General features: G+C 38.2%; 5 protein-coding genes across 5 annotated transcripts; all 5 read right to left on the bottom strand.

The window, feature by feature from the left end:
• Positions 1-2361: 2361 nt before the first annotated feature.
• On the bottom strand, positions 2362-3048 carry LOC101297785 (F-box protein CPR30-like). The gene has a single exon (XM_004308403.1). It carries the CDS (start codon positions 3046-3048, stop codon positions 2362-2364), a length of 687 nt encoding a protein of 228 aa, XP_004308451.1.
• Positions 3049-6834: 3786 nt separating this feature from the next.
• Positions 6835-7587, bottom strand: LOC101298076 (F-box protein CPR30-like). The gene has a single exon (XM_004308404.1). It carries the CDS (start codon positions 7585-7587, stop codon positions 6835-6837), a length of 753 nt encoding a protein of 250 aa, XP_004308452.1.
• Positions 7588-8545: 958 nt separating this feature from the next.
• Positions 8546-10392, bottom strand: LOC101296604 (60S ribosomal protein L22-2-like). Its single transcript, XM_004306880.1, has 3 exons — positions 10342-10392; positions 9610-9850; positions 8546-8882 (listed from the first exon to the last, which is right to left on the bottom strand). The coding sequence occupies exons 2-3, from the start codon at positions 9837-9839 to the stop codon at positions 8738-8740; spliced, it is 375 nt and encodes a 124-aa protein (XP_004306928.1). The 5' UTR covers positions 9840-9850; positions 10342-10392; the 3' UTR covers positions 8546-8737.
• A 1743-nt stretch (positions 10393-12135) lies between these two features.
• LOC101296895 lies at positions 12136-13164 on the bottom strand. The gene is made up of 2 exons (XM_004306881.1): positions 13037-13164; positions 12136-12917 (listed from the first exon to the last, which is right to left on the bottom strand). Exons 1-2 carry the CDS (start codon positions 13094-13096, stop codon positions 12327-12329), a joined length of 651 nt encoding a protein of 216 aa, XP_004306929.1. The 5' UTR covers positions 13097-13164; the 3' UTR covers positions 12136-12326.
• A 4058-nt stretch (positions 13165-17222) lies between these two features.
• On the bottom strand, positions 17223-20811 carry LOC101298376 (LRR receptor-like serine/threonine-protein kinase GSO2-like). The gene is made up of 4 exons (XM_004308405.1): positions 20385-20811; positions 19222-19482; positions 18248-19132; positions 17223-17979 (listed from the first exon to the last, which is right to left on the bottom strand). Exons 1-4 carry the CDS (start codon positions 20809-20811, stop codon positions 17501-17503), a joined length of 2052 nt encoding a protein of 683 aa, XP_004308453.1. The 3' UTR covers positions 17223-17500.
• Positions 20812-21002: the final 191 nt, after the last annotated feature.

Genomic DNA, 21002 nt, shown 5'->3' on the forward strand with positions numbered 1-21002 from the left:
TCATATGGTTTTCAGGAAATATCTCACACAATTCTGCAGTACAGTAATTATTTGCAGCAATTATTGTAGACTTCCACCGTCCCCAAATGTCATCAAACATCACTGTGACATCCCCTTCCATTTTGTCAAACTTGTCAGTACTAAACAAACTTAGTGTCTCCAATTTAATGGCACTAAATATAAGCCCCTGATCATGGTAATATTTCAAGCACTCCTTTCCAAAACTAGTCACTGAGATCTTAGTAACCCATCTCATATTCTTCTCAACATATCCATACTTCCATAATTCAATCAAGGAAATTATTAGAGAAAAGATAAATTTCGAGCTGTTACCAGATTTACTTGAAACAAGCAGAACAACTTCAAAACTAGATGGATGTTCCAAAACCGTAGTTTTAGCAAATGTCCTCTCATTTCCTGTCGTGTTGCTATAAAAATGCAGGATTCTAACCTTCTCTGAGAAAGAACTCAACTCATGAACTACTTGGGCAGCCCTTTTAAAAATGCCATCAACCATCAAACAGAACTCCTCCCAATTGTTAGGGTTTTACCCCTGACTAGAGAGAAAAGCAAAGAAATACAGAAATGAAAGAAATTAAGATACTGATATTTTCATTGACAATGAGCTAAAGCTCCTGATGGCAATACATATAGACCCATTGGCTAGTCACGTGCACAACACATGACAAAATGAGTGAAATATCGTAACAACAACACTATTAGATATAACATAACCGGGATTAACAGCAAATTATAGAACAGATGCACATCCAGCCAATGACAATAACAACTCTTAATTAGAAGGGTATATAGTATTAGTTATGAGATATTGCTGTCATACAATATTTCAGGAAACTAACAAAAGTTCAAATTGGCTCAAATAGACAGAAACATTCATTTGCCACCAAGGATCTAGAGAGAGGAAAGGTGAAACCGATAAGTATAATCAGCATTTCAGTAGAAGTTCCATGCCAAGATCCCATCGGAAAATATCCCATTGAAAGTGATTATGGGACTATGCTTTAAAATATATATGCAAATCAAGTGAGCTAGACCTCAATCAAAACACATATGCACACCCTCAGATCAGAGCAACAAATCCCTAAAAATGGAACCGGAAACTTAATACCAAGATCAAATTAAAAGAACAGCATAAGCATAAATTCTCATGCAAATCATGTCTAGCAAATAAGTACTCCTCTAATAACCAACTACAATGCAGAACACATACACAACCCACCCAATGACACTGTCTGAAATGTCTAAAGTTCTCACGGAAACTAAATCCTAAACTCTTCCAATTTTGCATATGCAACAATGAGCAATCCATTATCCATCTGACTGTTAATAGTTCCTTCAAACAGCTCAGAACGATAACTATAACATAATACTACTCAGGGAAATTCTCAAAATAAAATATCCTCAAATTAGCTGAAGTAAAACAAAGCCACTGCAAATGGCCTCTAATGAATTTCTTTGAGACTGGAAGAACTTTCAATTAAACAAAGTGCAATCATCACAACATTTTCACAACAAAAAAAGTGACATTTATATCAACGTACAGTTCAGTAAAATCAGGGATTATAAAGATTCTTTGAAATTTGTATTTAGTAAAATGTATAAATCAAGATAATCAAGCATTAAGCATAACTATGTTCTAATATCGGAGAGATAATAAAATAAATAGGTAAATGCAAGTATTTGTGATTACTTTATTTCTCATCGAAAATTATACAACGCACCCGGGTGCGCCGCGCACCCGTCCATCTCCGCCTTCCATTTTGAAAAAGTCAAAAGGCTCTGCCAAGTCCGCGTCAAATGGACGGTGGAGATGGACGGGTGCGCTGAATACGCTCTCATTTCTCATTGACAAGATGTGGCTTCCGGGTGATCAAGCAAGACAAGACTCTCTACAAAAGAATCCATGAAATAGTAATTACAATTTTCGGTTCCAAAAACTTTAATTTGTTTGCTCTTAGGATCCAGTGAAACCATTCTTCTCTGATTAGCACTATCCATCTCCTCTAGCACAACCTCCCCACACCTTTTAAACCCATACACAGTAACTTGAACCATAGCTATATTGTACAAAAAAGTCCACGACTCTGCTACACCATCCTCTTTCATAACCCAAATGTCACAGCCACAATTAGCTGGATCATCCGGATTATTCAGTTTATCCTTAATCAAAGCAAGGGATCCCCATATCTCGATCTAGAGCAATCATCTCTTCGCAAAGCTTCCGGTAACATTATCTCACCAAATACTTCAGTGGTCAGATTAAAGTAGGCAATGAAAGAGTCTCCGCCCCTCTTACAATGTTCCTGGTGTTGATAATCGTAATACACATCTAAACGTACTTCAAGCAGGACGTTCCGAACCACCTCCCTGCAAATCCACCGGAACAGCAGAAGCACTAAGACTCCTCCAGGATCCCCTGGCCAAGGAGTAGACCTGAACCACAGTGGTGAATCGGGACAAGTCCGAATGATCGTCAGAAAGACTCGCAACTCTTAAAACCTTATAGTCATTAGAATGTGAATCGTAGCCAAAGCCATGCGATTCGTGCTTTCTGTAATTGCGGTATTTGGCAGATGTAAAACAAGAAGGTGGACTAGGCAACTTGACAATCTTTCGAATACAAGGATTCCAAATTACGGCGGGAGAAGAATACCTGTTGTACCGATTATAAATCTCAAGGCACACAAGCCCGTTACAGGTTCCGAAAACACCTAAATCACTGACAGGTGTGGAGAAAGAGAGTGGATTGGAAAGCTTGGAATACTCACCAAATTCAGGGCTATCCCAATGCAACCAGTGATGCTCAGAAGAGATGTTTTCTTTGGAGTAGGAGATAGCGCTGAGGAGGAGGTGAGCGTCGTTTTGGTTGTAGGAGTCGATTGTGGTGCAGAGATGGGATTGAACGAAGGTAGAGGCTTTGATTAGTGACAACCATGACTTGCAGACTGTGGTGAATTTTATTAGGGTTTTGACGGGCAGCCGCAACAGGATTTTTTCTAGGATTTCTTCAGGAAAGAAATCGGACATTGCTTCGAGGTGTCTATATGAAGTTCTTATATTTGCGAAGTTTGATACTCGCAGTTATCCTCTTTTAGGGTCAAGGCGGGCAGGGCCGGACTTTTTCTTCAAGGTCCAAGCCTTCTCATCAAGAAATTACAAAAAGTTGTGATGTTTTTTATTTATTTATTTTTCGAAATTCTCAAAAAAAAAAAAAAAAAAAGATCTGCATTGACATAAATCATGACGAACTTACGAGCTCAAGTTAGACTGTTAGAGATGTCAAAAAACAACTCATTACATGCACTGCTCAACTGACTAAGCTACTAGCCAGGCTACAACTACCATCTAAAAGGATGATGCAAAAAGTCTAAAGTCTAAAGGATTAAAGCTTGTCCAAAAAGACGGACAACCAAAACTAAATCCAACAAAACTAAAGGCAAAAAATGCGGACAATTCAAAACCAGATTGTATTCCTTAGCACAACCTTAATTCTCAGCATCTGTCGTGACAAACTTGGAGCCTAAAACCTGTATGATGCACCCCTCCACACATCACAGCAGTAAACATCGTCGAAATATGGAGGACGATACATTATCGAGAAGCGAGGCCAGGCTAACGAAGCGAAAAGCTAGGTTGGAATGCATGTGAAGCTAGGTGAAGAAGCGAGGCTGGGCTGCAAAGCTAGGCTGGGTCGCGAGGCTTGACGATCAAGGTAGGTGGTGGTTAATACGTGTTTTACACTGTCAGTATATATGCTATTGAAGGTCTTGTAATTTATTGATGGTCAATATGTGGTGGTTGTTGTGTCTTTTACACTATCTTAGTATGTTATCGAGGGTTATTATGTGGTGACTGTTGTGTGTTTTGCATTGTCTCAATATGCTTTTGAGGATCAATAGGTGGTGCTTCTTGTGTGTTTTATTTTGTGTTAGTATGCTAATGAGGGTCAATATATATGTGGTGGTTGTTGTGTGATTTACATTGTGTTAGTATGCTATCGAGGGTCAATATATCTCTGGCTGTGAGAGTTACAATGTTATTGAATGTCAATATATATGTGGTGGATGTTGTGTGCTTTAGGGTTTATGCATTTTGCCAGTATGTCATTGAGAGTCAGTCTGTCAATATTGTACTCACAGACATTATATACAAAACACACCACACACCCATCAACATACAAGGGGTCGCAGGAGTTCAACTAGCTAGACGTTATTCAGATCAGAGCACATAACACTTATTCAGACAAAACCTCAAAAATATTAAAAATGCATAGTTCTTTCTTTTGCCGTGAAACCAAACGCCGTGAGTCAACCACACTACAACGGACATAGCAAATTATAGAACACTTGCACAGCAGGCCAACGACAATTAAATCTTAAAAAGTTCACATTGGTTGGAATAGACACTCCAAACTACACATCACTGCGGAAAAAGCCAGAAACATTCATTTGCCACCAAGAGAGGAAAGGTGAAAACGATGAGTTCCCTTCCGAAAGGCAAATAGGGCATTACTCATGGTCATCGTCCTGTTTTAATTTCTGCAGCAAAACACGGTCACTGTCAATATGAAAATTCACAGAAGTTCCATCAGAATTACTGATGAGACAGTGCTCTAAGACGCAGTAGTCAGGCCGACAATTATTTTTCACGTAGCAAAAAATTCTTACTACTTGACTAAAACAAAGTTCAATTAGCTATAAACCTCCGTAATAGAGAACATACGAAGTAATGCAACATACCTATAAAGAACAAGAAAATCTCCCAAATACTAATGATGCAGAGTAGCTCCTTTAACAATAGTAATGCAAACCCAATACCAAAAACAAATATTCTACACCATCAACCAAACCCACATGGCAAATCATGTCAAGCAAACTAAATAGGAAATTCAAAAAACTTGCAAAAAACCACCCCATGCCACAATTACTAAGCGGATCTCAATAGGGTCCCAAGAAAAATAATGCTAATAGATGATAGTTGTGCTAATTAACCAAAGTTAAAAACTGCAAATCAAACTTTTAAGCATAACCGATCAAACATTTAGGCATAACCACATAACTGTGTTTAAATGTTGAAGGCATAAGATACTTACAGGTATCTGTGCTTACAATTCATCATTTCTACTTGGTAAGAAATGGCATTGGCATGGTCAAGCAAAACGAGACTCGGTATAAAAGAATCCATGAAGTAGAATATATACTCCTCAGTTCGTAAAACTTTACGTTGATTAGTCTTGGGATCGAACGAAGACATTCTTAACAGAACACGATCGTGTTTCCTCTCTAGCACAGCTTCCCCACATCTTTTAAACCACATATATCAGCCTCAACCACAGGTATATTGAACATATAAGTCCACGACTCTGCAACACCGTATTGTTTCACAACCCAAATGTCATGAGACATACAACGGAAATTATAAGAATTATTAGCCTTAATCATAGCAAGGGAGTCCCCATATCTTAATATACTGCAATTACTGGCTTCTCGCAAAGCTTCCGGTCCCATCATCTTGCCATATTCTAGTTGGCAAAACATGTCAAGCATACCAAAACTAAAAATTCAAAACACTTGCACAAACCACCCCACTACCAGTTCCTAAGCATCTCATCATCCCCTGGTATTGGCAGTTTGGCACTATGTAGATGACGAGTCGGATGATGCCGAAAGAGTACTAATACCCTCTAACACAGTATGAGACACAATCACCGGACTAGAATATGAGCCCAAAATGACGGTGTTTCAGAAGGAAAACATGCAAACACTTCAGTATTACATTTTTAACAAAATGATGACAGACCTAAATGGTACTGACAGACATAATCCAAAACACACCACACTCCCATCAACAGATGGAGTCGCAAGAGTTCTTCCTACTTAACTAAAACAAAGTTAAATTAGCTGGACCTCATTCAGAGCAGATCTGACACATAATCAGAAAAACCTTATAAATACTAGAGATGCAGAGTACATCCTTTGTGCTTGGCAATGATCAAATCGAACCAGTTTGAAATCAAACTCAACGAGTCAACCATACTGCTAGTGCTAGATATAAGATAACAGAAAATCATAGAACACTTGCACAGCAACAACAATAACAAATTTTAACAGGTTACGGAGTAATTAGTTATGAGATATTGATGAAAGGTTGCACACCATTCAATTTTTTATTTCAGGAAACTGAAATAAATTACATGGCTGAATGGACACTAAGATACACCAGAACTACGAAAAAAGCCAGAAACATTCATTTGCCCTCAAAGGATTCTACATAGAGGAAAGGTGAAACCGATGACGGAAAAGAACAAAACTCATGGTCGCCGTGCTTCTTCTCTACAGCAAAACATGGCCACAATCACTATTAAAGTTCACAGAAGTTTCATAAGAAATACTGAATGGACAGTGATCTAAAAAGCAGGCATGCCCGGCCCACTATTATGTTTCACGTAGGGAGTCACAAAAATTCTTGCTACTTAACTGAAACAAAAGTTTTTTTTTTTTTTTTCGGCAAAATGACAAAAACTAAGTTCAGTTAGCTAAACCTCCATAAGAGCATATATATATGCACTGCCACATACTTAGAGGACCAAGAAAACATTTAGCGAACTCACAACGCAAATCATGTCAAGCGTACTGAACTGGAAATTCAACACTTGCACAAACCACCCCACTGACAATTTCTAAACATCTCAACAGGTCCCAAGAAAAAAAAAATGCCAAGAAGGACATAACTCAATCATTTTGGCATACGCACATAACTCTGTTTTAAAAGTGAAAGAATAAGATAGAAATAGGTAACAGCAAGAACCTGTGCTTACTTCGTCCTTGCTACTTGGTATGAAATGGAATCGCAGTGGTCAAGCAAGACAAGACTTTCTACAAAAGAATCCATGAAGTAGTAACTATGATCTCCAGTTCCCAAAACTAAATATTGATCACTCTTAGGATCGAACGACATAAGTCTTGACCGATCAAGATCAATATCCTCCTCTATATTCTCCTCTAGCACAACTTCCCCGCTTCTTTTAAACCCATGTATACTGGCCTGAGCCACAGATATATGAAACAATCTAGTCCACGACTCTGCAACACCATACTGTCTCATAACCCAAATGTCACAACCCCGATCTCTGAATTCATAATTCAAATGCTTAATCAAAGCAAGAGAGTCCCCATATCTTGATATGGAGCAACCCTTTTGTAGCAAAGCTTCCGGTCCCATCATCTCGCCAAATTCTTCTGTTGCCAGATTGAAGGTGGTGATGACTATGTCTCCATCATCGTAATACGAGCTAGTAAAACGAGCTTTAAGCATATGGATGGTGCCGGCAACAAAAACAGGACGTCCAGAACCACCCTTAAAATCTACAGGTATGACCGAAGCACTAAGACTCTTCCAGGATCCCCTGGCTAAGGAGTAGACCTGAACCAAGGTTGTGAATCGAGGCGACAATGCAACAGCACTCCCAATCAAGTCTGAATTATTATTAATATCAATCACGACTCTCAGAATCTTAGTCATTAGAATGTTCATCATAGCCAGAGCCATGAAATGTGTACCTGTCATCATTATAGGTGAACCAACCAGGTGGTTCAGGCAACATGACAACTTTTCGAATGGAAGGGTTCCAAATTAAGACCGGTATGGAATCCCTGAACGTGTAAACTTTCTCAAGACATACCAACCCATTACTAGTTCCGACCACACCCAGATCAGAAACGGGGTTTGTTTTCCAAGAGAATGACCGGAGTTGGAAGCATGGAGTGTTCACCGGACTCGGGGCTATCCCAATGCAACCAGTGATGCTGATGCCTAGCCAAGCGCTGAGGAGGAGGAGGTGAGAGTCGTTTTGGTTGTTGGAGGCGATGGTGGTGCGGAGATGGGATTGGATGAAAGCAGAGGATTTGATCAGTGACTTCCATGACTTGCAGACCAGGGTGGATATGATTAGGGTTTTGACGGGCAAGTTCAATAAGATCTTGTGTATGATTTCTTGCGGTAAGTAGTCTGACATTGTGTTGGAACTAAACTGAAATCGAAATCAAAAAGAAGAAGAAAAGGTTCAAGCTTTCTTTCCAGACGGCTGAAGAGATCCCAAATACTGGTTAGAACAGCAAAACTACACCTACTTAACTACGGGCCTGATGGGCCTAAGGGGGCCAATTTTGGTTTCTCCAAGGTCGGCGGTTCAGTAAGAATGAACCTGGGGGTTAGTCTGAAATGTTTTTATGCTTAGATGAGGACCCTAGTTTATCAACCCGGAATCAGGTTCCCGTAACATGTAGCAACTTGATGGATGAGACTGATGCTATTTCAGTCTCAGTAGCACCATATTAAGAAAGTTAGGATGGCTGCTGGCGGCTATCGCATAGGAAGTGCAGCTCGAAACAGAGTAGTATCACAAACCCCTGTTAAGTGTGGCTTTAGGGTGGTATGACATATTTCAGAAATCTTTATTTATTTCCGTTGCTCTGGTGGTTTCAGTTTGAGCTTGAAAGTAGATTTGTTGATTCAAGTCATGATCTACTGACCAATTTTGAGCAGGAAAATTTGATAAGCCATCGACAATTGGTTAAACATGAATTGAACACCATAAACCTTGTCCAATAGTATCAATATCTCACAACTAGATTACGAAAACAAAATTGCAAAACAGCATTAACCTCAACAGAGTGCCACAACAAAAACAGCATTTGATGACAAATATTCCAGAATCTCAGTCTTCCTCCTCGGCATCATTGTCAGCTATGTTGAAGTACCTCAATTCATAGACATTTCGGTCCTTGTTGGATGCAATCACACGAAGCCAATCTCGGACATTGTGTTTCTTTAGATACTTCTTCGTCAAATACTTCAGATATCTGAACCACAAAAGCAGTTTTATTACTTGTGAATTGTGGAAGAAAGCAAAGAGTAAATCAACATGTCCACTGATACAATTGAGGAAGAAAGTTTGAGTTTAAAAGAGATAGCAATCATGACATGTCTGTACACATAGTAAGAGGCCCTCGTACTGGCACCATGTAGAAGACGAGTGGGATGAGGCCAAAAGAGTACTAATAATCTCTCACATACTACAGTGTGGGATCAAAGAATGAGATGCAATGACTAGAATATGAGCCAAAAATGTCAGTGTTTCCAGTCAGCTTATATACAAGTTCAATATTTCGCAGTTGTTCTCCATATGTGTTCATCTTCTTCAGTTAGTAGATGCCCTAGAACACTTGAATTTTAAGAACAGGATATATGGTTGAAGAAGCAACTTCTAGTTTAGAGGATAGGGTTCTAAAAAACTGAGAATCCCCAATAATCATTCCTATTGAACTTAGTTATACCTAGCTCTGGAATAGCAAATCAAATTTTTAAAACCAATGAGCTAAAACGAACACCAAAACCTATCACCCTATCATGGCTACGCAGATTCAGTTCCTCTATCATTTAAGAGCTAGCATAGTTTAGAGTCAAAATGAAGTAGACAGATATCATCACCAAGCAGAAAAGATTTCACTAGAACTAAAGAAGTTTCAATGTAAATGAACCACACCATACCATAATATTATACCTAAAAACCAAGGTCCACTGAATTACCTCTTAGAGAAGTTGCTGTCAGAGGAGACAGTCAGCTTATTCTTGTCACGAGACACAGTAACAGAGTCACCAAGGGCACCGGCCTTGCCTCCAACCTTGATCCTCTCCTGGAGAAACTTCTCGAGGGATGCAATATCCATGATCTTGTCTTCTACTGGCTTACCACAATCAATGGTAAAAGCCACTCCCTTCTTCTTCCCCTTGGGGCCTGCTGCAGCTCCTCGACTCATTGTCAATTATCCTACAATCCACACACAAATCAAACTCACATCCAAGCTCGACACCAGAAATAAACCACATGAATTCCAACATCATATAAAATCATCCTTGACGCAAGAACCTAAATTGAACAACAATTTCCATCAGTCCATTTATAGCTTGACAACTCCTAACACATCTAACAATCTAATACCTCACAAGGCCACACCATTACACACACATACCACTATGCTATGATCCATGTTCCAATTGCATCTCTAAACCCAATAGCTATTTAAAGACGTTCATATTTCTATGTGATTTATCACTCAAACTAAACACACCCACAATCAAATTTTTCAAAGAACAATACGACTTAGGCTTGTAATATGCAATGGAATCTCAAATACAAAAGTTGAAGTAAAGCACGAAGAATGAAACCTCATACATAAAACCCAGATTAGAACGAATACAATAAACCCAAAAACAGAATATTTGAGAAGATATATCTGAAACAAGCAAACGGAGACTTACCGGAGAGCGAGAGATGAGGGGTTGTGCTTGTGAGTGAAGAAGACTGAGAGGAAAGAGGTGAGGCGGCAGCGTTGTGCTAATATAAAGAGGAAGCAGACGTTAGGGTTTTACTAGTCGAGGACAGCAATCAGGTGCAAACGGGTGTAGCATACTGTGTTTTAATTCAGATTAGATCTTACACGTGGCACGGTTGCCACATATTATTGTTTACAAAAAATAGAAATTCATAGCATTAGCTTAACAAGTGAAACTAAGGCCGGACATAGGACGAGATTAGACTCATCCAACAGCCTGTCCTAAACATTGCACAAGGGATGGGCCTTGCGTTTTTAAGAGTTAATCCCGACCAAGTCTCATCTAGTTCTAATTCCAACCATCCCGGCCTAAGGCCAAAACTGGAAAAAAAATATGAGCTCATCCTAGCAAACAATATGGGTCTTTCAGACATAATCTCTTTATTTATTCAAAAAGTACGGATTTACTTAATTTAACCCAATTTTTGATCATAATTTCTCATCTTAACCGTTCAAATAGTAGATATATGAGTAAATTATCTCTACAAATTTTCAGCTAATTTGGTGATTATTAAGGTATCGAAAATTAATTAAATCAAAGAACGAACTGAAACTGTTCAACCTGAACCGTTCGTGTTCTTAGTTCTAAATCACAATTTTGAATGCCTAAATGATTATCAATTTGGCTGAAAATCTGTAGAGATTATCTACTCATATATACCTAAAAGCTGAATGGTTAAGATGAGAAAATATGATTAAAAAGTATGTCAATTAAGGAAATTCGTACCTTTTGAATAAATAAGGATGTTTAGACAGGATAATAATTGTATATATATAGGACTTAAAAACTGAACGGTTAAGATCGAAAAGTCTGTCAAATACTCAAATACTTAGTCTCTCATATAAGTCACAATGAGGGATCCGTTAATGGAAGGGTCTTGTGTGTGTGTGTGTACATGGCTATTCTAATTAGGGATCCTTTTTTTTTTGTTCATTTCTAGGCATAGGGTATTTGACGAACTTCCCGACCACAAAATCACATCTACATCATTCAATTTGTAGGTTTATATATATGAGTAGATTATTTTCATAAGTTTTTAAAAGATTTGGTGATCGTTAAGTCGTCCAAACTTTGATATATAGGGTCGTTTAAGAGCGAACGTCCGCAACTATATATGTTAAAGTGCGGACGCCGGCTCAAATCAACTCCGGCGGAACCGACTACTTCGTTGTTCTTGCTGGTTCCAAACAAGAGCTCCATCTTGAGCTTCTTCTCGCCGGCACACTCGACGGTGATGAGTTTCGAATATGAGATTGGGCTTTTTCAAGTTTCTACAGTTTTTCCAGCGCCGGACCTTCTTCTTAGATCACCTTGGCATTCAACTTGATGGTAATGGCGTCCAGGATGCCAATGATGTCTGAGCATGGAAGAAGAGCTGCCATATGCAGCTACTGAAGTTGATTTGAGCCGGCGTCCGCACTTTAACATAGTTACGGATGTCTGCTCTGGAACGACCATATATATATATATATATAATGACATCTCTACATAAAGAACCTAACAAAAGTTGATAGGCAGTAATATTCTTACCAAGAAATTTCATCGGGGATAAGAACGCATGGGAAGCACAATACAAGGATTTACAGATATAGATTGATTAGAGAATGGATGAGCTAGCTTGCACATACACTTGCACATAAGCCTGATTTCATTATTTACATTTGTACAAGATACTGATAAATACAAAAAGATGAATAACTGATTTCTCTCAAAATTATCTTCATTGGGATCCAATCATAACAGTGTGATTGTGTGAAAACCAACAGAAAGAGCAAACTGGTAGCTGCTTGTAGATTTATTTATTTTTCAAGCACTAAGCAATTTACTTCCGCATTCTACTTCACCCCTATATTACACATCTAATTCAGACCCTCTGATAAGTCCTGAGATCACTGATCATCGGAAACTTCTCACTCCCGGAACAAGTGCTCCTCGCCGGACCGGTGATCAATATGCTTGATCCAACGGCCAGGACCCTTCCTAATTGTACTTATCGGCCCCACAGTTCCGCCGCCGTACCCTATATGAGCAATATCCAACCCTTTCCCCACCGGCAAAAACACCGACCTCACCACACGAGTCCCCCTCTCCACTACACCATGCCATCTGAAACCCTTAACGTTTCTCTGCCAAGCATTCTTGCATGCAAAAACAGCTCCTCTAGGGCTAACCTTGGCTGTCCTTAAAACCCTAGCGAACTCCCTCCGGCTACAGTCAACCACCAAGAAATCAACTCCCGCCGTCGCCACCTCGGACTCTCCAACCACCACCTCGGGCAGCACCGGTGCGTTACGCATGGCCTTAAGGTACTCCACCCTCGAACGTTCGTCCGGAACTATGCACACGTGACGTCCGCACGTGTGGCGGGCAGCCGTGGCCAGGCCGAGGCTGGTGGCGATCGGATCACCGTAGGACCACGCTTCCACTATTAGCTTTGCGTTCCAGCCGGCCGCCATGGCAGAGAGCAGCTCGGCAACACCAGATTCTCTAAATTGCTCACACTGCAACATAATAACAACAGAATTGATTAGTTGTGAGATCGATATATAACCTCGAAACTATATAGTACAGCTAGAACTTGTAGATAAACTCGAACTTCAATCATATATACAATACTTACTGATTTGACAGTGTCTAAGTAAGCTTTGGAAGCTGTTTCTGGGGACCAAATGAGCTTCATAATCTCAGCAACTCTCTCTGTGGGTGGTTTGAGCTTGGAAGAGAAGAGAGAGAGAGAGAGAGAGAGAGAGAGGGGTAGAGTACTGAAGTTAGAGCTATCTGTGTGCTGAGGTTATTTATAAATGGTGATGAGAGAAAGAGAGAGTTGTCGCTAGCGAGGTTTATCGTTGACATTTGGGGGCACACATTTCAGTTAAGAACGTGTGAGTTTGTGCATTGTAATATGAAATGCAGAATGAATATATGTATGGACGTGCCAAAAGTGAAAGAGGAAGTTGGAAATTTGGAATTGAATTGAAATGTTCATCACTGCTGATATCGATCACTTTGGCAAGTTGGTAGCTGCGCGCTGTGCTTATCTAACTGACTACGTACGTATTCAGTTGACAATTGTACGGTTTTCGAGATCGGTTACTCATTTACTCTTCTTTTAGTACAATATCTAGAATGGTACTTACGTGTGCAAAGACGCTTAAAAATTCTAAATAGGAAAATGAGGCATTGGTTTGGTGATCATAGAGTGGGTCGAGTCACTCGAGTGAACGAAACATCGATCAATTCCGTGCCTTTTTCATGGTATGGGAAAGAAAGATTTTCAATGTGCAAATGTACGGTGATACAAATCAAGGAAACCATTCACAAAATCATATATAGTTTTAGGACATAATATAATTACACTCGAGTGTTTCAAACTAAAGACTGTGTCGTAGTGTCTATAACTATTTCTTTTGCGAGTAGATGAATGATCGGTCTCCGTATGGCGTATGCTAGTCGTATTCTTTTTTGTGTTGTACCGAGATGAGTCTGTACGATTACTTTGATAGTATATTTCTTAAACTTTTATTTATTTTATTTTATTAGTATTTTTTTTTTGAGTGAATTAAATTGTTGTAAGTAAACTTGACTAAATAAATAATTTTCTCAAATTAGTTATTTTATATGCGACAACCTCATACTTGGCATATGTTATTGATCATAACTCATCAAGGAAAAGAAACAAACACATACACGTTGTACTGCTAATTAATTACTTAATTAACAAATAGAGACGAAGTTTAACAACTTGCTAGATTGCTTTGGACGGCATAAGAATATTACATATTAAGCAAGCAATTTGCAACAAGTTAATCTATTAAGTTTGTTAGATTTCTGACCAAAAACAAAAAATTGTTAGATTTCGTCCACCATTGTCATCAAAAGTGGGTGACCACGTATATTTTACAATATAGGTTTTGTTTTTTCTGTTTTCTTTTTGTTGGTCAACGATGGAGTTAGTCATTAGTTTATGCGTAGCTGATAACCACAGTAGCTAATCTATGTAGCTAGTTAATAAATTAACACCATAAACAAGTTCAAGACTTGAATCAGCAAACTTCTCAATGTCGACGTTTCGACAGCTTCAGCTAGTTGAAATATTTTGCCCCCCTGTTTTAAAACATACTTGATCTCATTTATGCCCATTGTTCCTTAGCATAATTAATCTATACATGTAGATATGTTCATGTTGATGAATAAGTTAGTGACATAGTGTAACACTTCAAAGGGAAATACTGATAATCCAAATTGGAATGTTACATATAAAACCATCAATTAGGAGAAGTGAGATCATAATCATATATGTAAACGCATAATACATACGTTTCTCATTATGAAAAATTCGTAATCCTCACATTAGATGATTGAACGCAAATTTCAAATGGTACTAGCTAGTGTTAGAATCATATATATGTACTAGTGTCATTCATCCTTCCAAAATATGACGTACGTATTCGAATATTTGGTTAAATACCCTTCTAGCTAGTCGATAATTGTACTTGATATATGCATGCAAATCATAATATCTAGTTATACATGTAGTCATGTAGAAGAATCAAAGGAGATAGTCTTTGGTTATCGGTATATGCTTGAGTAAAGTAAGATTAAAACTTGAAGAACTAAACCAGCGAACTACATCGACATGAAATAGATATATATATTACCCACCAGTATAGTTAATTAATGTAATCATGCCTTAATTATATTAACAAAAGGCAACTTGGATCATACTCATCATAGTAAAATCCAAGGAAACAGTAGAGATGATGAGTTGATGACAATGATCGTATTTAAGTTCAATGGATTAGTGTTAAAGAGAGCGTAAGATTGGTACTTAATTATATGATACTACAAATTGGTGATGCAACTGATAAGATATATATCGTTTACGTTATTGATTTTTAAGTCAAGTTGAAATATATATGCTACCAATTCAAACTAGTGTACGGTTCACAATGCCTTTGGTTTTCTGGGTACGTACAGCAGAAGTTGAATCTGTAAGCCAAAGCGTACGGGTTCTCTCTTCGAGGTTGACATGGTTTATCATCTCTTTAACTTCTTCTTCTTCTTCTTCACAATAAGTAAACGATAGAGATAGATATTTGATGAAATGTCTCGAATAAATATCTGATAAGAGAAACAGTACGTAATATTGTAGAGAGAGACTTTTGGACATGGCAACAACAAAATGATTATGTGAACTAAGTAAATTTATCATTTCAGATAAGCTGTTGAGGTCAGCTTAGCTGATGCTTAGAGCCATGCCAGAAGGACATGACAACAACCCTAAAAGGATCAAATCCCATTTTTCTATTTTGGTTGCAGATGGACTCACCTGAGCAGCCAAATATTTAAGTAAAGGCATCTAATTCTTGTTGAGAAATCAGAAATGTGTTTTAGATTATCAAGGATACTATAATTTTGATTCTAAAAAAGAAAAGAAAAAGAGAAGGATACTAATTTTGATTCAAACTGCTTGCAGTTTGATATATTGTGCAGGAGTCTGCATGACAGCATAAGTTTAGCTCTAGCCAAGGTTTAGAGGCTGAAGTATATATGCATACTTAAATTTTTTGTTCTATATAATATATAAGCCATAATATGGTTCTCTGGTTGTTTGATTTACGATTGATTAAAGGTCCTAAAGGAACAACTTCTTATATGTAGTAAATCTCTTTTTTGTTCCACACTGTTGTTGAGATATAAATCTCATATCTGGAAAATGAGACATTGTTTATGGTTTATAAGGGTTTGGGCCACTCTACCTATTGTTAATTGATTTTGGATGTGAACCTCAAACTACTTTATCAACTGTTCTTAGGATTAGCTCAAGTAAGTGGTGAGAAAGTGTGAAAAATTAGCTCCGGTTAGGTTATGTCGGAAACGTTACGATGTAATAAAAAAAATATATATATACTCTCATAGTCTCATCTAACATTTGGTTTTGACTATAAACTGGAAGAACAATTCCGAAAACAAAACACATGTACTTGATACGACTATGCAAGTATGCAACACATTTGAATACCCAAATTGCAATAAGTCATTGAATTGAGTAGTCAATATCAATTTCATTTTGTAGTACTCGATCAATTGTACTTCTCTTGAATATAAAGTCAAAGATGAAGAACAATGAGGCAAAAAGAAAAACTAAATTTAGCTGCCTAGTTATCCATTCTTGGACCTAATTCCAAATAATGTTTGAAGTCCACAAGTAGAAGTTTACCTTATAATCTCTGAAGCCCTAAACCGATCCATGCATAACATGGATTAATAGAGAATATGATCGATATTCGATAAGGCAGGAGCTGTCCTGAAAATTTTGTGGTTAATTGTTCTATTTTATACTGCAGCCCAATCTCTGTGCAATGCTTCTGTAATCTGCCTGCTTCGTTTTCTTTGTCTTTACTTCTCTTCCTCTCTGCAGAGGTCAATGGCGAAACAGAAACATGCAAGTAAAAAACGACAAGGAACATTCACAGGCGTGCGATTGCTTGGCATAACCAGTGAAGCCAGAATACTGTTTTGTTTTGAACCTATAATTTACATTCAAAGCTGAGGATTATTTCTGTCCTGGAATCATTTGTCCATTTCAGGTCCTTGACCTTTCACAAATTGGTCTGCGACATGGTATAAATGATTGTTCTTTGAAGGGACGAATGCTTTCCCTTGATTGATATAGATTCCATAAATGGCAGTTTATAAAGATCAATGGTAACTTGCAAATCCAAGAAGTTAAACTTGCTTCCACTGTAAATTTTACACACATTCTTAGTTTACAAGGAATACCAATCTAATGAACGCCATTGAAACACAAAAGCTAGCTCTTCTACCAGTTATTTATTAATGGCTACAAATAATTAGTTTTGCTAATTCAACTCTCTAATGGCTTAAGCTCAACAAGAACTAATAATCAAAGGATGAATCCTTCCATAAATCACAATAACTAGTACATGCATTACCAGTTTACGACAACTTGGTCTTCAAGAAAAGGACACAAGAGTTGGAAGAACAAAACTTCAGCATCAGTCAGCAGTTAAAATTGCTTCATCTAAAGCTCCAGTCATTGAAGCAGTAACTTCAAAGACCATCAAGTCCAGATAAACTCACTTAGTTCGTTGACCACATATTCTATGGATGGCCTGTGATTTGGAGACTCCTGGGTGCAATGAAGAGCAATTCTTCCTAGTTTAGTTGCCTCAGATTCTGAAAATTTCCCCTCAAGGTTCGCGTCAATGAAATCTTCAAACTTGCCTGCCTCAGCCCCTTGACGAGTAACTTGAGTGATTTTGCGCTTCCCCGAGAGGATTTGAAATACTATCATACCAAAGGCATAGACATCACTCTTTCCAGTGAAGCGACCAGTGGTCACGTACTCTGGAGCCAAGTATCCCATGGCAGCACTGGGTTTGAGCATCGAGTAGATAATATCATCTGCCAGGAGTTTGTGCAAACCTGAATCTGAGAGTAAAGGGTTATAATGAGAGTCTATAAGCACCTTCTCAGCTGATATACTCTGGTGAACTATAGCTGGTTTGTTGCCTATATTTCCATGCAAATATCCAATACCTGCATCACAAGGTATCACAAATTAATATTTAATATTCAGTACTCACCAAGTAAAAGAAAGAAATTAGGGACAGGTAGACAGTTCAAAAGTGAATAATATCAACCAGAGCAAGCAATGCTTCAAACAAATTTTATATATGGTACTACACAATGCTAAAAATATGTAAAAACTTTCCAGCATATATGATAGATCATCATGTACATCAAACAAGAAAAAGGAAACCATAAAAATGACATAACTTCAATGAGCAAGAGGAAATGAACTGACCTTTAGCAATGCCATTGATTATAGATACTCTGGTTGACCATTCAAGAACCTCCCCACTACCAACTTTAATGTCAAGATACTGTAACAGACTTTCATTTGGGACGAAGTCATATATAAGAAACCACTCTCCCCTTCCTTTTGAACAGCAAAATCCCCTCAGCCTAACAAGATTTTCGTGTTTTAAGGAGGTCAGAATCTTCAGTCCCTTCAAAAATTCAGCTTCATCAGACTTGCAGCTTGTCTTGCCAATGCAGTTTACAGCAACAACTGATCCATCTCTTAGGATCCCTTTGAACATGGAACAAAAATTGTTCTTGCGCAGCAGATTCAGTTCCGAAAAGCTCTGAGTCGCACGCTGCACTTCTTCCAAACTGAACATAAAGCTCTCAAGAACTTCTTGAGAGTATCCGCCATTACCTTTAGCCAAAGGGTCCCATCCACTTGAATACTCCAGACTGATAAGAGGAGACACGCTCTTTTTATAAACCTCCTTTGTCTGATCAGTGCTAAGCCTGATATCAAATGTGTCAAAAGAATTCCCAATCTTTTGTTTCCTCCGTCGATACCATGAGAACATGAAGAGTCCAGCTCCAGTTAAAGCAACAACAACTCCGATCACTCCAAGAACTATACCAACTTGGGAAGATTTTGATGATCCTGAACAGCGGGATTGGCTGCAACTGGACTGTACATTAGCTGACTCGGGGATAATTTTTGCAGGAGGTGAGTTTGGAAGATCTTTTGCAGAAAGGTTATTAGGTTCAAAAGGTTGTGGCATGTTTGGGTTCTGAGCATTAACATTGCAAACTTTTAAGTCAGAAAACCCAACACCACATAACCTGGGGTTGTTTTCGTATTGGAATCCACCATTAAGTCTCCTTAGAGCTGTATATTCATCAAAAACCACAACAGTCATATTTAAGTTCTTAAATAGTAAAACAAGAAAGATAAAAGTAAATCCTAATTGTGGCTACCTGGAGGTACATTGCCAGAAAGAATATTGTTTCGGATGTCAAGGACTTGTATCATAGGGGCATCGGCTAACCTTGCAGGAATAGGACCAAAAAAGCTATTAAAGCTCAAATCCAACCTGGTTAATGCCTCCAGCTCCCCCAAACTCGCAGGAATCGCTCCCGTTAACTGATTGGATTGCAATGCAAGGACAGTTAGGCTCCTAATATGTCCCAGCTCTGTAGGTATGCCACCAGTCAACTTGTTGTAACACAGCTGCAGAACTGCAAGTGAAAAACAAAGAAAACTTGGATTGAAGCTATAATAATCGTACATTTAATCGTGGACTTGTACATAGACTCCTTGCAAAGTTGATGTTATTCACACTACACAGCCTACACTTCAGAAATCATTTTTTGAATACTTTAATTACTGAATAATCTATACTTGCTGTTCTGACGGTTATGTATTAAACTACACAGTTATTGTTGCCAAAATGAAGATGTCTAAAACTCTAAATATACTTGGCTCGAAGACAAATGAGACATAGATTCCACCAATTTTTTTGGTCAGTTAAATAAACAAAAGGGTTGAGATTATCAAGGACTTAAATAAACCAACAAGAGATATAAAGTTAATGAACTTGTGCTATCTGAAAAAAAAGAACTTGTGCTATCTAACTTTCAAATGAAAAGCTCCACATGAAAACACTTGGGAAGATACTAAACTAACGTTTTCACTGCATCCAATCCAGTCCTTAGTTTAATCTAGTGTTTAGAAAGCTGAGCTTAGAGAAAACAAGAAATGTCAAAACAGATCAACCTAAACCAGTAGAGTAAACAAGAAATATGAATGGGAAAAACCAAATGAGTAAAATAGAGTACAACAAGACATGGCTTTCAATTTTCCATGTATGTACAGTTCAACCTCTAAATTTTTAGAATTTAAAAAAAGACCCAGAAATCCAAATGCTATAATTCAATGATCAAAAGCTCTAAATGAGCCAGTTTTCCCATGTGAGATTCAAAGAACAAAGATTTTCACTTGGTCTAAACTCATTTAACAAAAAGATAAACTTTTCTTTATAAGTTAGAACAGGATATTCACAGAATCACAGACCAACTTAAAGTGATACAACTCATACAAGCGTAACACAGGAAAATTTGAACAGAAATGAAACACTCACCTTGAAGATTAGGCATGTTACCAATCTGCCTAGGAATTGATCCAGAGAGATTATTCACATTCAGATACAAGTCACTAAGCTGGTCCAAATCAGCAATCTCCTTTGGGATTTTTCCACTCAAGGCATTGAAGTGGAGGTACAGGCCTGTTAGGCTCTTCAAGTCACCCACAGATGAGGGTATCTGTCCCCAGAGACCCTTACCTTGTAAAGAGATATTGGTCACAAGGCCTTGCTCATTGCAAGCCACACCTTCAAAATCATCACCACATGGATCAGAAAGAGGAGTCCATGAAGTCAGGAACTGGTTTTGTGGGTCCAGAGAGGCCTTCATGGCCATGAGAGCATGCAGCTCAGACACTGCGGAGAAACAAAGAGGGGTGAAGAGAAGAAGGAGAAGGAGAAGGAGAATAGTGAGAAAGGAATGCATGTTTTGGTTTGAGTGAAATGTGAGGAAGTTTGGTGCTTTTTCAAGTTTCTGGCTTCTGGGTTTTCTTGGGTTTTTGAGGTAAAATGGCTAAATGGGTAGGAAAGTGTGGAACTTTGGGGTGTTTATTACCTTTTGCTTTCTGGGTTTCATTGGGTTTTTGAGATTTTGATTTAAAATGGGTGGTCTAGGCT

This window comes from Fragaria vesca, linkage group LG7, assembly GCF_000184155.1.
Source record: "Fragaria vesca subsp. vesca linkage group LG7, FraVesHawaii_1.0, whole genome shotgun sequence".
NCBI lineage: Eukaryota > Viridiplantae > Streptophyta > Magnoliopsida > Rosales > Rosaceae > Fragaria > Fragaria vesca.